This window comes from Vitis vinifera, chromosome 10 (genome assembly GCF_030704535.1).
Source record: "Vitis vinifera cultivar Pinot Noir 40024 chromosome 10, ASM3070453v1".
Classification (NCBI taxonomy): Eukaryota; Viridiplantae; Streptophyta; class Magnoliopsida; order Vitales; family Vitaceae; genus Vitis; species Vitis vinifera.
The window spans coordinates 6604320-6621821 of record NC_081814.1 but is presented as its reverse complement, the minus strand read 5'-3'; the positions used below and the strand labels follow the sequence as shown (position 1 = coordinate 6621821).

The following is a 17502-nucleotide window of genomic DNA, read 5'->3' as shown; positions in this document are numbered from 1 at the left end:
ATTTCAAACAAATCATTGTGTAACATTTGCTAACAAGATGATGAGAGGTATGGCTTTGTGATAAAATTCTCTACTTTCAGTTTTTATTTGGAGCAAAAGTGCATGAAGTTCCGGCATTGCGTGAGAAAAGTTCTGATCATAAAGCACCTCTTCAATTTTCACACGTAGTAAGGTATATAGTCACAACTTACTTTTATATTTCTCTGTTGCATCTGCTTGTTCTAGTCAATGTTCTACAAGTTATTTTGCAAGTTTATTTTCTACATAATAACATGTCATCTCAAGATCCCCAAAATCATACCAATACTTCTGTTAAGCTATCAATTGATTGGAAGAGGCATTCACATATGTATTTCCTTTTGTAATATGATTACAATATAGTGGCCTTGGTCATGAAACAGTTACCTATATAAAACCACCTTGTTACTACGTTTAAATTAGTTGCCTTGAACACATGAAGTGTTGTGCTAGGCAATTTTAGATGTCAATGAAGATCTTGACACAGAAGAAATTTTCAGACATTGAAAAAGAGATATAAATAGATCAAGATGTCAATTAACATGTTGGCCTTTCAATTTGATTGAAAATGTTGACTGGATATTGCAATAATTTAAATTGAAAGGGATTAATTCTGATCATTCTAAAAAATTGATTAAGTGACGTGTTATTGAACTTTTGAGGACACTGTAGTCATTGATAAGTTAAGAGGACTGAATAACTTTCATAGCCCCTTTTCACTTAAATTATTACTCTGAATTCTGTGCTTTGGCATAGGTGTGATTTGAATTTAATCTCAAAAACATGTGTGATATTATACATGATTTTGATTGTGATATTAAATATAGGATGGTTCGAGATGGCCATTTTGGCTTTAAAGACTACTTCAAATCATTATGTGATGGTGTAGAGGGTGATAGTGACTTCTATCTTCTGGGTTCTGATTTTGCTAGCTATCTAGAGGCTCAGGTAAAATTAATTTCCATGGCCCCAAACCAAGATTGTGTATTCCTATGATCGGAATAGTGCATCTAACCTAATAGAGTACCAACTTCAGGCTGCTGCTGATAAAGCATTTGTTGATCAAGAAAAGTGGACTCAGATGAGCATACTTAGCACTGCTGGTTCTGGGAGATTCAGCAGCGATAGAACAATTGAAGATTATGCAGAGACAACTTGGGGAATTGAACCATGCAAATGCCCCTCCTAATAATTCATTCCACATATAAGAAACAAGGAAATAGAGGAATCCACAGACACCTAAATATTCAGAGATCTCAGCCATTCTGGCAGTGGGCTACAAATCATTTGCCTCTCTGCCTTTGAAGTGAGAACACTGGGTGGCTTACAGGGTTTTGCCTCTTATCACCAAAGAGGCTAGGCAACTCCCGCTACTGTATATTTATTAGTACTGTTGTTTTTACCTTTAATTCCAAAAATGTTTAATCCCTAATGTTCTAGCTTATGCTTATTAAACTGGTCTGTAGTTCTTAAATTGTCTGACTTTATACACATAGTAATATAGTGCCCCATGATTAACTTTCCTGGATTCATCATTTTGTTGTTTGCCCTGTGGTACTGTAAACCTCATAGAAAGGCCATTGTCATTGGAAGTAAACAAGGGATGTTGCATGTGGTGAGTGCCAATTTTTGCTTTGTGCCCTGAGATTGACATAATCTGTATTATTGAGAGATAGCGCAAGTGCTACCACCACCTTTCCTTTGTACCTCCTCAGTTCTCCAGGATTGATCTGACACTGTATGTACAACAAATTTGCTGTCTATTGTCATGTTAATCAAACTAAAATATGTTTACGGCATGTTACCTTCTGTTATCATGTCGAAAAAGTACTATAAATCAGGGGGTGTTATATGCACATTTCAATCCCATGATCCAGGTCTCATTATGTTCTATCTTGTAGGGTATTTTAATCTTATTATTTTATATCTTACTTTTATTTTCTTATCCGTGTTCCATATATTCAATTACTTTGTATTTATTTTTACTTTATGTCTTTTGTGTTATTATTTTTTTAAATGAAAATTAATTCCAATCAATAATAATAATTCTATATATTATAAAACATTCAACCCATTAATATAATACCTTATTTGGTCAACTTTTTTCTTATGTTAGATGATATGTATTTATAGATTGAATCAATACACTGTACTGTAAAATATCTAAACCTTATTCAAAGTTTAAAAAATTTAAAAGTACGTACTTTAATTATTTCATAAAATAAATGGGCAAATATAATAAGGATGTGATTAAGGAGGTGTTTGGTAAAACTTAATATTTATTACTTAGTAACTTAAATTGATTTTAAGTGACATTATACTTCGATTGTTGAGTTAAAACTTATTATTTAATTTTTACTTTAAATATTAAAGTTTGTTTGATAAAATTAATTTAAATTTTATTCTAAAATCATTAAATTAACATATTTGTTATGATAAATTATAATTAGAGTAAAGGAGATCGACTAACAATAGAGATTGGGAAGTATTAAAAAAGGTTATGGAAGTAACAAAGACAAATAATAATACAAAGGTAAAATGAAAATGTTAACTTAAGAATAAGTTAACTGTTTTTACTTATTGCTTAAAGTTATTTTTTACTTTAAGTCATACTATTAAGTTATTTCACCAAACATACTTAATTTACCTATTGAGTTAAATTAAATTATTAAGTAACTTTAAGTTATTAAGTTGATTTAACAAATACCCGTTAAGTGTCAATAAGAATAAGAAGAATGTGACTTGCATATAAAAATGTGACAATAGTTCTAAAAAAAAAAACAAAATTTTTTATTTAGGTATAAAGAATGTGATTAAGTAGAAAAAAAAACTCAACTATAACAAATTTGACTAAAAATATGACCAAAGTATTAAAGTGAAAAAATTATGATTAAGGTGCAAAAAAGGTGATAATAATACAAAAAATACGATTAAAATGTAAAAAATGTGAAGAAGGTACAAAAAAAAAATGATTAATGTACAAAAAATTGTGACTAAAGTTTTAAGGCATAGAAGATGTAACAAAGTTCGTAAAAGATGACTAAAATACCAAAAAGTTGATTATAATATTAAAATACAAAAATTGTAATTTAAGCACGAAGAATATGATCTAGATATAAAAAAAATGCAATGAAAATATTGAATTATGAAAATTGTAACTTAATTAAAAATAATGTAATCATGTTGCTAAAAATGTAATCAAAATATGAAAGTAAGAAGAATGTATATAAAATATAAAATAAATATTTTTATTCATGAATTTACTTTTACATAGTATAAATAAGGTAAAAATTTGTTATTTTTATTTGTCTACAAAAAATTCTTAATTTTATTTCCTCGTGGTATCCAAATTTGAAGCCAATATTCGTAAATTTATTTTTAGTACTTTTTTGAATTAAAAAAATGTTATATTTATTTGTCTAAAAAAATTCTTAATTTTGTTTCCTCATCCGAGGAGCTTCACCATTAAATAGTAATAATTATAAATTTATAAGCGTAAATCTAATCGGGCCACCCTTTTATTTTTCATCAGAAGCCCACTGCCACAGCAAAGATCCCTCTCCGTTACTTGCGTTCGCATAGCACCGAAGCGGCGCAATGATGGCGGTTTCCCTGGGTATTTTTCCCGCCATATTGTCATTTATTTTCACTCTTGGCCAATCCACTCCTCTGCTTCCTCCTCTCAACTCTCAATCTCCATGTGGAAATCAGCAGGGGGTTAACTCCATCTGCGAATTGCAAGAAATGAAGCTCCGGATCACTCAATTAGGTCTCTTCTCCGACATCACTCAAGTGATTTCATTAAAATTGTGTATTCTTTTTCTTCTTATTTGGATTTTTTGATGGAATGCACGAATTGGAACGCATCGAGCTATTGCTTGTTTGCTGAATCTGATTTCATGAAGCGAACTCCTGAGCTTATGAGCTATGACTAGCTAGGGCAATTTTGTTGGTGGATTTTTTATTTAAATACTAATCTCGGTTGACACTCAATTTTTCATAATGCAGAAACTGTAATGGAGGAAATTGTCCAAAACTTTAATGAAAAATACCTTTATCTGAAACAGCGCGAGAAGCTAATTGAGGAGTTTTCACATAAGATCCATCATCTGCAGTCTGTTTTGTACAGTATTAAGGTTCGCTTGCTCTTTATAAATATTTCTTGCTATACCTTCTTTTTTTTTTCGCCTTGCTTCTACCAGCTTGTTGAAACCTTGTCGGAAGTTTTTGGGTGTGTTTCTTGTATATTGATTGAATGGCGAATATGAGGAGCCTAATGAAAAGAAAAATAAACCATTTGGATTTTTATTCAAAATTTTCATATTGAGGACCACAGCTGGCAAATTGAAGCTATTGTTTATGTTTCTGGGTATCACTTTTCTGTTACTTATTGCTCTTAAAAAATCTTCTGTATAGTTTCTCAGTCCATTTGATTCTAAAGAATCTTCCCTTAGTTGTACTTTAGCATTCACCCTTGCTATGGGCTTACTAGCTAAAAATATATCATAAACAAAACCTATGCAGAGTTGCCTATTCTTGTATTTATGTGGTTTGTTCCTGGGTCATCATTGTATTGCAGGGTGACTCATCACATGCCAATGAAAGGCTGGCTGCTCTAGAAGAGGAGGTTTGTTTCTTGTTTGATTTTCATTTTTCATGTTGCTTCTATTAGTTTTCACATCCAATAGGAAATAGTATCAGAGAGTGCCTTGGTTGCTTATTTGAAAGTTTTACTGATTTGAGAAGTAGGATTGGGGATGCATAGGTACGACTTCTTTGGGCTGCTTCAAGAAAGAACAACTTTGATCTTCATACTTTAGAATCCAAAGCACAAGATGCTGAAGACAGGTTGAACGTGGTCAGTAAACAAGTTGAACAGGTGAATACACTGATTGAATCCATTATGCCTTTTTTGGTAGAGGAAGATGTTCTGCACCATAAAAGCATTTAAACTCACCATATAGTGCTTTAGTTATGTTCTGAAAGCTATAAAAGTTTTTATCAAACAGGAATCAAATAGCCATTAACATTATCCTGTAAAGAAGACCTACAAGATGGGGAAATGGTTGTAAATATAGAAGACAAAAAGTTGAAAATTGGTCCCTGAAGAAAAGACTTATGGAATCTTTTTGGGAAAAGAAAACAAAGTAATTTGCACCTTTTCTACAGAAAGTCAGCGTGATAGTTTTCAAATTTCCAGTCATTATATGAGCTAGCTCGCTTCATGTTTTTATCTTTGAGAATTGTTAAACACCCCCACCTAAGCTCTCTTTCTACACACACTTTTTAAAAATAAATAAATAAATCTTGAGTATGAAATGATCAAATTAGCCTCTTCTTCTACATCTCAATGTCCACCCATCCAAAACCCTAACCCAATCGCTGTTGTGTGGTCAGGCACCACTGCCAGTCACGGTTGGCAGCCTAATCATGCACCTTGTTAGTTTTTTTTTTTTTTTTTCTCAATAAGGAAAAAAAAATTAAGAAGATGAAAAGGAAAAGAAGGAAAGGAAGGAAGAAAAGGAAGGAAAGAAAATAAGAGGAAAGGGTGGGATTAGAGAGAGTTTAGGTGGGGATCTTTTCTATGATTCCTTCAAACTTCTCTATAAAAATGATCACACTTTGCTGATTTTTTCTTGTTCTCTGATCAAAGTTTATCACTTTGGGTGCTCAATGGAGCACTTGTTTAAATCTTCCAAAATGCTTGACTAAGAGAAGTTAAGAACTTAAGAGTGTGTGGACGTTTTGTCTTGATTGAGGTCTTCTCAAGTGTGTAGCTACATTGCCTGTGAACAGTGATGATAAATTAGACTGACTTTAGAGATAATATAAAAGCTTAAGATGGTTAATGATAGGTCCACATATTAGTTGATAATTTATAATTTATTATTTTTTTCTTTTTCTTTTTCCCAGCTGGCTGACGTTGTTACAGAACAGTGGATTCAAATTCAGCAACTTGAGCAGGCTCTTCAAATGGCAGAAGTATTGTCCTATTCAACATCACACCAGCTATATATATGAAATGTGTGAAGATTTAGTACTTATTTTACTACTTTGTGATAGCCCTGAATGATTTTTATTCTTGATAGCTTCGGGCTTTGAAGGCTAAAAGGCAAGTAAGCATGATGAGATGCACATTCTTAAAGGTAAGTTTACTATTTATTTTTTCTCTATGTTTGTTTATCTCAAGTTCATAAATTTTGTGCATTGTTGAAACTTAACTCCATTGTGTACCTATGCATTATCAGCAATGTGCAGTGGACATCCTTAAGAATGGAGAAAGTTTCACATCTTTTGACATTTTAACTAATCTAGTCTTCTTACAGTTCATCAACAACCTCTTTGGCAATCATCTTGAAAAAGTTTTCGGGATGCTGGACCCATATTTATTTGGAAGAGGTTCTACTTTGAGTTCCTACAAGTCTCGATTTCTGCATCAGTTGAAAAGAATGTGGTCAGCAGCTAAAGCCTATCATCATGAGGTGTGTACTTATTCTTCCCATTTATTGTGCAAGGAAAACTCCATTCTTCAATGTCATACTAAGGATTTTAGAGGCAATGTTTCGGCTCAAAATCAGTAATACTTCCACAATGTACTGTGAGGTTGTTTTAAAGTTATTCTTCTTTTTAAAAGTTTATATATATGAAATATTTCTTGAAGTCTTTCCTGAAAATAGAAAGACCGTTGATAGCTTTTCGGCACTTGTATAACTGTTCCCTCAACAAAAGATAAGTAATAAAACTCTGATAAACTGTGGCCATAAGATTGATACTCCAAATTATCTCTCATTCTGCTGGCTTTTCATAACCATAGGTTGTAGAGACTGTGTAGGGGGAATTATGCTTCATTTGACATTGGGGTTTGTATGGTGCCTCTTCCAATCTTCAAAATTGCAAGTCACTAAGATTTCAAGAAATGATAGGGGTGGTAGATTTCAAATTCTGGTCTTTCATGATTTTGTCTCATTCAATGGGCCTTCAACCATGACTTTTTTGAGCCCCATGTAGTGAAAGCACATGGGAAACCCAAAGTGAAAAGACTGTTTAAATTTTTCTTTTCAATGTGTGAGTGTGCTGTTGGGTTGGGTTGGGTTGGGTTGGGGTGGGATTGGGAATATACGTGGGGCAGCAGCTTGCACTGGTCGTCTTTGCGGGAAGAGGGGGCAGGCAAGGGCATGCTCTACTTATCAGATCTTGTATTAATTCAGTTGATCCTTATAAAATTTACTCCCTTTGACCTGAGACAGCCCATTTGCCGCTGGATCTTAATTCTTTCCCCAAAAATGATAATTTACAAAATCAACATCTATGGGATAAAAGCAAAAACATTCTGTTCTTGATTTCAAGTTGTTTTCTTTAAACACAAATCAAGGCTCCGATTCATGTCCGGGATATGCAAGTTTTGTAAATGGTATTGGAAGCCCCATGTCTGCATTACTTACAGCACAGGAATATAGTTATCTTATTGACAATGATTGAAATGAGCTAACCTTTACAATTTTGTAGTGCCATTTTCTACAAAATTGGCTAAGATAGTTTCACTTGGTTCAGTTTATTGATATAAATTATTATTAGTCTAGTATACAAGATTTACTTCATAATGACATGCTGCCCCATGAATTGAATTACTTTTCCTCGATTCCTTTTCCATTGAGAGAAATGAAACCTACAACTTATTTCTACATTGAACTGCTTTTCCTCTCTAATATGCCTCCTTTTATGATCTTTCACTGAGTATGAAAGTTGAGAAATGTGAGCCCCTATGATTTAAGATTCATTGTTCTCTGTTTCATATTTTTCTGGAGTATCTTCATATGAAGATGTATGGTTTTGTGAAATTGAAAATTTTACGGATGTTACAGTTACTTATGCATTCTGCAAGCATTATAGCTCACACATTTGCCTGTGGAGGCCCTAAAGCCTACGAATTGTCCAGATACCTCCTTTTATTCTGCTAATGAAATCTTCACTTTCTGTATGCAGTTACAAGGTTTCATAAAACAAGAAATGGAAAAATATGAGTTCACTGCAGCTCTTGCCAATGATGAATTGGTATTCTTTGTGGTATGTTGTTGAAATATTGCCATCACTTTAGTTTTCTTATCTAAAGCATCTTTATCTAGGCAATTCATGCACACCTCCTTGCTCTCTTATGTATCATGATCTTACCCATTGTAATCCAATTTGCAAAATTGCAGGCTTCTGCTCTAATAACCTTCCCGATAATGGGTGCTTGGATGTTGGTCTCATCACAATTCTGCTAGCTGGGAAAATTTTCCACGTGAAGTAGACTGCTTATCCAGATTGATGATAGCTAAAACATAAATTTGATAACTACCTTTCTGGGCCTGGATCGATATTATTGTCAGTGTCTCGTTTGTAACAATAGATAACCAGAATTTAAATGTAACAGCTGTACAACTTGAGTTCATTTTTGGATTCTCTCTATGATAATCAAAAGATATTACATGCCTGGTTTCTCGAGTTTTAATTTTTGAGCTTGTTATACTTACCACTCTTACCAGCTGATACCTATTGCTGTTCTGTTGACAGGACTTTCAGCACATTTGACACTAATTGATAATTGCTATACTGTATTCCCAGTCCATGACTTGATTTTCCATCTTGTCTTTTGAATTTTTGGACCGCTGCAGGGCCCATTAGCTTTAGTGGAAGCAGTAAGTACTCCTTAAAGATGGGTTCAGTTATCAATCACTACCAAAAGGCCTTTCCGCCTTGGTACTAGAGTTACTAATGGGCCTGGGATTGCAGTTGCCAAATTGAAGAAACTTTGCTATATTACCCTGCCATATTGGTAATTTTGCCATTCTTGCCCGGGACACTTGGGACTTTTTCAACCTCATCCGTGAATCCAGAGAGGTGGAGGAAGGATGGAAGAAGCAACATGGGAGCAGAGACTCCAGGCCTTAACTCACATCCTAACGTACCCCACAACCGCACCACCTCTCCACTCTCAGCTGTTCATCTCCACCCAGATCCCATGCTACCTCAATTGGGACTACCCACCGGTACTCTGCAACAAGCCCCAACCCACCTTCCCTTCTCTTCACCTGTCATGGGGCTTCTCTCTCTTTCTCAAAAGGATCTCCAGATTTGGGAAGCCGGAGACGTCTTGGAGGTCCAAGTGCCCATTCCAGCAACCCCCGCCGTTGATTCTTGCCGAAGGAGTGGAAGAAGCCAAGTGGGGTGAGGAAGAGAGGATAGAGTATGTGAGAAAGAGGCTGAGAAGAGGGCACCTTGTAAACAGAGTTCATCCCTCAATTCCAATCCTCGTTCCTAATCTGTTGTTGTTCTCTCTCTTGCTTTGGAACCCATTTCCTCTTGACGACTCTTGAGCTTGACCGTCGGTGGTTCGTCCACTCCATTCATTTTTCTTTTAATTCACAATTTTTGTGGCAAAGACCATTTTGGGTTGGCTTTTACTGTTGAAATTGGATGTTTATGTTGCATATGCTCCATGTCAGATCAAGACATGCTTTGGAGAATTATTTAGAGATAAGAAAAGCGATGTTGAAATGATTGATGCGTTTCAACTACAATTTAGTTTGGTCCTCACAGGCATGCTTTAACAAAAAAAGAAGAGACAACAATAATATGCTATCATCGATAAAGGCTTAATTTATAAGATGTAGTGATTGACATCGTTACTTCATCCTGCTTAAAATGAATCATCTATTGCGTAGTGTACATTACATACAAAAATAAAAAATCAAAATCAAAATGATTAATCCGGAATCTAAAAGAAAGCGCAACCAAGCCACAGTGGTCAGTAAAACTTAGGATGCTGTGTTGTTTAATGGTATGCATATTTTAACTTTAAGATTTTAAATCTACTATATTCCTTATAATTTTCCCAAGTCCAAGATTGGCAAAACAAGCCCTCGACAAAAAATCATTCGGGTCTATTCCTCCTATGTCAACTCAAGCATGAAGTTTTATCCTCAAATTCAAAGCCTCTGTTGTGGGAGGTACATATGCTTGCAGCGACACGTATCACCTAAAGACTTGAATGGAAGAGTAAAAGGGCAGAGTCGCAAAAAATTTCCATAATACAATTCATGTAGAATTTACCAAAACCAACTACACTTTTTATGATCTGATTCCATTTAGCAAAAGACTACAAAGCTGAAAAATTCCTCTCTAAAGACGAGTGAACAAATTCCCTATCATCTATCTATTAACCCTTTTGTATGAATTTCTTTTCTTATTAGCACTGCAATCAGCTAAAAATCCCTCTGTATGAATTTCTTTTCTGACCACTAAACCATGGACGATAAGAAAATTAAAATAATAAAGAAAAAAAAAAGGTAAAGTGGTTCATGACTTTAATTTTCTTACCTTTAGTCATTCAAACCAAACCAAACCACAGAGGGTTCCGGTAGGCTTGCCACGCTCTTTCCTCTCTCGCTTTTTTTTCTTTTTTTCTTTTTACTTTTTGGCCTTTTCCCGGACTTACTCTTCCGCCAATCACGCCCGAAAACACTCGACTATTCACCAGTAGGCAAAGGGAAATGGTGACAAAACTAGGGTTGATTGATTGGTCAAACACTAACGTTTAACGCATGTAATGTACGTGAAAACCTGGACAACCCTTCTAAGGTGGCACTCACTCAGCCTACAACCATGTCCAACTCCGAACCCATTATCCAGGTTAGCTCGTAGGGATGAATCGACATTAAAGTGATTTTATTTAACCTAATATACATTGTTTTCCTTAAAAGCATTTTCTTTTTTTAAAAAAAAAAAAAAGAAAAAAGAAAAAGCACTTACTATTTGAATATGAATAAAATTTATTTTGGTAGTGTTTATAAAATATATTATATAATAAAAAAGTCATTTTTGAAGGAATTATATAATAAGAATTATTTTTTTGGATTTTTTATAATGATTTTTGAAAATTTGTCATACTATACATTTCATTTCTATATAAAAAAAATAATTATAAATATCATAAAATATCTCTAATGCTTTTAAACTTAGTTGCATTTTTCAATTGATATGGAATATTACTATCGAAATTGAATTATACATTTAAAATAACCCTAAAAAGATGTGATCCCAAACTAATATTTGACATATATCCCTTCTTTTAAGTCCATCACATGGGAAATGAAAACCAAAGTTTGCTTCATCCCATATCACATGAGAGCTATGAGCAAATAAAACACATTTCAGAAGTATAACATTGTTGCATGAATGTGATGTACCAAAAAATCTACAATTTCTAATGGAAATGAACTATTAATTAATTATATTAATCAAGTTTCTCTTATCAAATGCCAAACTTCAACATCCAAACCTCCTAAATTTAGAAAGTGAAATTGCTCTCAATTTTTAGAAGATGATTTATTTTTTATGTTTTTTAAAGTCTTTTTCAAGTAAAATTTGGCGGACAAGTTCTTTTTCCTTTTTTAAGGTTTTAAAAAGATGTGCAACTCTAGCAACAACCTTGTAAATAAAGACCGAAAATCTTACAAATGTCTTTAATTTTCTCTAAGTGGTATGCTTTTTCTTTAGGAAGATAGGTGTCACAAATGTATGTGGCATCTACACTTCCTTTCTTTTTCTTTTCTTCTTTTGTGTTTTTCTAATTCCCCATACTTCAATTGGCTTCTCTGCCTTTATGTAACAAGTTATATCCATGTGGGCTTCATATTAAACTTTTGCTTTTCCCTTTTTCACTTTTATTTAGCTATCCAACATATTGAACATTAATTTAAGAGCGCACCGAATTATTATCATTATTATTATTATTTTTAAGCGTTAGAAATTTGAATTCATCATCAATAATGTTACAAGTTATGCAGTCACATCCCAATTTGCCAAAATCCTAATAGGGATTGTCCAACCAAAAGTTTAATAATACCCAAACCCTACTAATTATTGTCGACTAAGTTGGTTGATTGGGGTTCTGACTGTACAACATCCTCTAATCCAGCCCCTATAGCGACCCTTCAAGACAATGGCAATGAAGAAGTGCCTTCTTCTTCCTTAATAGCAAGTTTAAATCACACACTGTTGAGTGGTTGAGTTTTAAAAATATTGCAACTGAAATGGATGCAACTGAACTTGCATCCATTTACTCATCTACTACTGATCGGTAGGATTTATGAGCTGCATCAAATGGGTAATCAAAGAATTGGATGGTGCTGATCAATTAGGGTTCCCCCCCCTATTCATACAGCATAACTAATACATTTAGTGGGAAGAGGAGCCATCAATACCAGGTAGCTAGATGTAGTAGAGCAGCTGAACCAGAAAATTGACTGAGGGCAAGGGTCTATTCCAACTAATTGTAATAACTCAACTGCTCAAGGCCTACTGAGGGACCCTTTTCTTAACTTCATATTGCTACCCAGTGTAGCAAAATAAATAGGATTCCTTTGTTCTGCCTAACTGAAAGTGAGGTACCATTTTTTAACTGGGATTTGGGATTGCAGTGTGGGTGGAGATTGTTTGCCCACCAACTGAATGGAGCTTACTCGGTGTGTGAGTGGGGGCCAACCCAACACCAAGCATAGTAGTAGTAAAGGTTAGGTGCGTCCCTTCTAATTGACAGACTTTAGAGGCCATATGGTGTGTGCACTAAATACCATTATTTCAATGTCCCACTCACCACAATCTAAGCATAATCACCGGTCCATTTCATGGATCTCTTTTGCCTACAAATTTCAAGAATGCCCTTCTCCTAGAAGTCCTTTGACAAGAACCAAATTGGGATTATTCTCATAAAATTGACCATGAGATGAATTGGGTACCTCGGGATTCTTCAAGGGCTTAAAGAATATGATTGTGCCCGTGCTTGGAAGCTCAATTCCAAAGCATTTTGGCCATTTGGAGCTCACATGAGCAGATCTTAAGAGTGAAAAAATAAAAATCATTATTTTCTGCCTAAAACAAAAGCAATTACACATTCTTAGAAGAGAAGCGCCCTTTATTAAAGTGCCCTGGTGCAAGGGACCACAGTCATCACAGTTCTGCGTCCCATTTGCACCTAATGAGTAGAAAATTTGGGAGAGAGAGTCTCTATATAAAGATTGCACCATCACATATCTTCCCCACTACACTCCACATCAACATACACTATCTTATCTCATGGCTCCCTCTTTGAAACACTTTCCTTTCCTCCTCCTTCTTATCCTCTTCTCCAGCTCTCTGCAGATTCATGCCAGGGATAGCCAGTTCTTCAGCAAGGTCACCAATCCCAACAACAACAACAACAATGTTAAGGAGGAGTCGCAGCTTCCCAACAAAGAAGAACTCGAGAGCAAGCAGCTGAAAGAGCAAGAGCAAGAGCCCACCTTCGTCCCGGATACTCAAGAGGGCTATGGCCTATATGGTCACGGCTCAGGCCAGCTCCCTCCCAGCACCACAGGCAACAACATTCCGTACGCTGAGTATTCCAACAACAATAACAACAACTACTACTACAACAAGAACTCCTACAACGCCAAGCAACAAGGGTTGAAGGACACAGTGCTCTATGACACAGGCTATACCACCATGTCCAACCGAAACAACTACTACAATGGTGATAACGTGTATAGCAGCAGCAGCAGCAACAACAACAACAACAACAACAACAACAACAACAATGGATACAACACTAAGCAGCAAGGCATGAGCGACACGAGATTTCTGGAGAATGGAAGGTACTATTATGATCTCAATAGCGAGAAAAATTATCGTAATGAGTACGAGAACTCCAGGACAGAATACTCAAGGAATGAGTACAACAATAGGGGTTATTATGGCAATAATAATAACAATGAGAACTCCTATGAGTTCGACAACTCCATGGAAGGGTACCAGAACCAGGAGCAGTACCAAGAAAGCCAAGATGAGTTCGTGCCATGAAGCCAAGATGAGTTCGTGCCATGAAGCCAAGGGAAGAAGATGATGAAATCTGTTTCCATTATCATACGTGGTGTTCCATATTTAGTTATGGTTTAATTTAGTAATAATAATTAAATTATAGCTTAATCTGCGAGTGGGTGGAGCCTAGAATCTATTTTGTAATCTTGTTTCTTGGTTTGCCTAGTTTTGATCATGCTTGGAAATGGACAAGCTATGATAGTTTCATTGTTATTTGGTGATTAAAAATTCAATAAGATGTATATTATATCATACCATTCAAGACACCACCACACCCCCATACATGCATCATTAGGGGGTGCTGTTTGTCACTTTAAAGAAATTGAAGTTACTGGGAAAATCATTTATTTGTTACATAATTGTTATCATTTCCTCTCTTTTGTCTACCTTAAAACAAAAAAGAAAATGGCAAAGGATTTTCCTCTGTAAGTAAATGAAAAATTGTTAAGTTTTTAGTCTGCGTGATGAATCTAATGATACCCAACACTGAGCCATTGTCAACATGCAATCTAGAGGGTATAATTTGAGATCATAATTAATCTGGTAGTTGCCTTGTCCAGCAACATTTAAAAAAGCATAAGATAATTTGTTGCAACATTGAAGGAGTAACAGATTATTTTGTGGGGTACATGTCCTTTAATCTGGTAGCATACGTCCTTTGCAGTTGGCATACATAATTTGTTTGTTGCACATATCTTTAACTGGAGGTCCAAGTGCTTTAAGGTGGAGCATCCCAAATCATGGACATAGAGGAACATTGCAGTGATTTCAAGAACGCTCAGTGTTTATCTACCCTCCACAGTCCATTCCATTTCACAGTGATGGAAAGAAGCATTGGTCACCATTACCCTCATCTTAGCTTTCCTATTTTGAATTTTTGTTGTGTTTACAGAAGGAAAATGATTATTAATGGCCACAGCCGATCAGGCTACAAAAAGTCATCACCTAAGCATTTTGACAACTATAAAGGTATTAATTAAGTATGATAGCAAGTTAGCTATAGATGAGGTTCAGAAGTAGTGTTTGTCAATTTGTCTATATCAGTGTAGCTTATGAGGATTGCACTATTTAATTGGTGATCCACCGATTCAACAGTCAAGATTAATTAGCTGGGGAACTAGTGGGAAGTCCATTCTAGAATGGTATAATAATATAAAAATTTCAAAAAGGGTGGAAAAGGATCAACCATGCCAATTAGGTTCCCCTCCGTGAATGGCGGACTTGACTTTTCTCTGTTAACTTTGTTTTTTGCCTTAAGCTTTAGGGTCTATGTCTTTTTTACTTTGAATTTGGATTCCAAAAGACCCTTCTTCTTGGTTGTGTTATAGACCAGAGCATTTTCAGGGATAAGACAGTTTCTTAAGCTGAGTGCAACCATTGTCAGAGCTTTAAGTTTCTGCCTTGAGGTGTCCTAACCAGGTTAGGAGTCCTAATATCAAAGCTGTATTGGATGCCTTTTTGTTGCTGTGTCTTTAGGGATTTGAAGTACTATTTAGTCGAGGCTGCCATACCGTCCAAAATATGGGAATATATAATTGGTGAAGCACTCATGATGTTGAAGATGGAATGGTGAAAATGAGGAAAGGGCATGGGAGATATAATAGCGAATAATAATCACTCCCACCCACTCCTGTTCCCCCTCAGTCAATATCTCCATTTCATCTCTGTCTTTTTGCTTTTAATTTGTTTAGGCATTTACCTTTAACTAAAATGAGTTCACCGAAAGGATAAGACCCTAATTCATGTGTCTCATGCCTCTTGGTAGGCCTAGAATTTGAAATTCAGAATGTCCTTGAATCTGATTAATATTCAAGGCCTTCCAGTTTGTTGGTTGACAATTAGCACATGGGTCCAATGACCTGGATTAATGGTGGGGTGTTCAGAAGTCACCACCTATGAATTGGTTTTCTAGCAAAAAAATAAAAAAATAAAAAATGGAAGAAAATTTGAAAAGCTAACTAAAGGGAAAACTACTGCAAGGTAAAGGTGTTTTGGGGTACCTCCTTAGGGAGATCTAAGAGAAGTTACCTTTGTTTTAATTGATCTTTGGTGAAGGGCTAGCACTAGCAGCATATGATTGAAACCACAAAGCCACTGGGAGCATTGGTAAAATATGCATTCTGCACTGGAAATGATCGCTCACATACAGGCCGGTTAAGAATATTATTGTTTTCAGATGAAGTGAGCTGGATCCCTGTCAATTTTCCACCTGCATCCTTTAGCAAGCACTATACTCTTGCCATGCCCATAATCTGTTTTGACATGAAAAAGTTAGGAACCAATTTCTGACAAAGTTAATAGAAGCATGCCTAATATATCTTATTGTTTACAGTCCATGAAGTAGCATAACATTAATTCTTAGAACCACAGAAGATATAAGATAGGGAGAGAATAAGGCAAAGACCTTAACATGATCATCCTTGTAGAATAACGGTGGCAGTTCTCAGGCTTTAGCTCTCTTCACTGCTCATGCAAGATGATTTGAACCACCACCATATAATTTTCAGGAGTAACCTAAAATGCAAGGAGCATGTGCAGGAGAAGGTGATAATCCAAAGGTTAAATGTGATAAAATCTGTGCTAACACCATCTTAGCTTCAAAATGTCAATCACATCTTCAATGTCATTCCATAGTTCTTTGATCCCTAGTTTGAGGGAAGTTCATCAAGATTGGATTTTGTGGAAGGCAAGATATATATACGTCTAATTCACAAGAATGCATAAAAAACTTGCAATCTGTTTTTAGGAGTTTGGATTCTTTTGAATGAACCTAAAATTTAGTTCAAGCCTACCATGTCCATGGCCTCTTGGGCTTTGCCAGAACCCACAACAAAATATTTGGGTTGGGCATGAAGCAATCTGGATTAGGGCTCAACACTAGATAGATTTGGAACCTGCTTCTTTAGCCATCCCCTTGAGGTTGCAATGTAACAATCTGTAGGGGGCCATGGATTCCATGGATATCAATCTGGGCTTCCACCAGATTAGCAGAACAATCTCAATATCGATCAAAAACCAAGTAGAGATGAAAATGAAAGAATCACAAATAAACACTCTCCCCCTCTCCACCCCACACCCCCAACCCACCCACCTTCCCTTCCTTTTTGCAGCAGTCAGGGCTTAGAGCCTTGTGCTACCTAGAAGGGCTAATGCTTGGATTTAGCTATTGTCATTTCATTTACATGGAATACTACTATAAATTGTTCATATCTTGGATAATCACCTCATTTACACCAAAAATCTAAATGATATTTAATGTTTTCACTAGTTTTCATGCTCACTAGTCAAAAGTCCAATTCAATAAAGAAAAAGAAAAAGAAAAAAAAAAAAAGACACGAACTTTAAGGTAGTTGAAAAGTAAAGATTAGACAATTATTATGAATCGTATGGGTGGGTGACTTTAGGCTTAATGTATGCTTGTTAATGTTTTTGTATTTACTCCTTGTACTCTTTATACAAGGCAAGAGAATAACCTTTCTTGTATGCAACAATTAACGATATCCCACATGTGAGTTTAGGGCTTGTGCTTGTTGATAGTTTTTACATTTAGTCCTCATACTCTTTATGCAAAGAAGTTTATTTTATTTT

General features: G+C 35.3%; 3 protein-coding genes across 6 annotated transcripts in view; all 3 read left to right on the top strand.

Annotated features, from left to right (window-relative positions):
- LOC100264186 (uncharacterized) overlaps window positions 1-1548 on the top strand; it is a 49298-nt gene extending 47750 nt beyond the window's left edge. For both annotated transcript variants that reach the window (XM_019222582.2, XM_010657152.3), the window contains 3 exons: window positions 81-172; window positions 846-966; window positions 1055-1548. In XM_019222582.2, coding sequence (XP_019078127.1) covers window positions 81-172; window positions 846-966; window positions 1055-1207 — 366 coding nt within the window. In that variant the 3' untranslated portion in view covers window positions 1208-1548. The remainder of the gene's footprint in view (window positions 1-80; window positions 173-845; window positions 967-1054) is intronic.
- Window positions 1549-3530: 1982 nt separating this feature from the next.
- LOC100853536 (uncharacterized) lies at window positions 3531-9439 on the top strand. Of its 3 annotated transcripts, none has more exons than XM_019222432.2 (10): window positions 3531-3634; window positions 3733-3787; window positions 4027-4154; window positions 4598-4645; window positions 4784-4897; window positions 5932-6000; window positions 6108-6164; window positions 6345-6500; window positions 8002-8082; window positions 8217-9439. In XM_019222432.2, the coding sequence occupies exons 2-10, from the start codon at window positions 3763-3765 to the stop codon at window positions 8280-8282; spliced, it is 744 nt and encodes a 247-aa protein (XP_019077977.1). In that variant the 5' UTR covers window positions 3531-3634; window positions 3733-3762; the 3' UTR covers window positions 8283-9439. The 3 variants fall into 3 exon arrangements, with proteins under 3 accessions (XP_019077977.1, XP_003633019.2, XP_019077976.1); XM_019222431.2 differs by having other exon boundaries at window positions 3537-3634; window positions 3730-3787; XM_003632971.4 differs by having other exon boundaries at window positions 3532-3787.
- A 3646-nt stretch (window positions 9440-13085) lies between these two features.
- Window positions 13086-14166, top strand: LOC100247041 (protein E6-like). The gene has a single exon (XM_002279258.5). It carries the CDS (start codon window positions 13135-13137, stop codon window positions 13894-13896), a length of 762 nt encoding a protein of 253 aa, XP_002279294.1. The 5' UTR covers window positions 13086-13134; the 3' UTR covers window positions 13897-14166.
- The last annotated feature ends 3336 nt before the right edge of the window (window positions 14167-17502 follow it).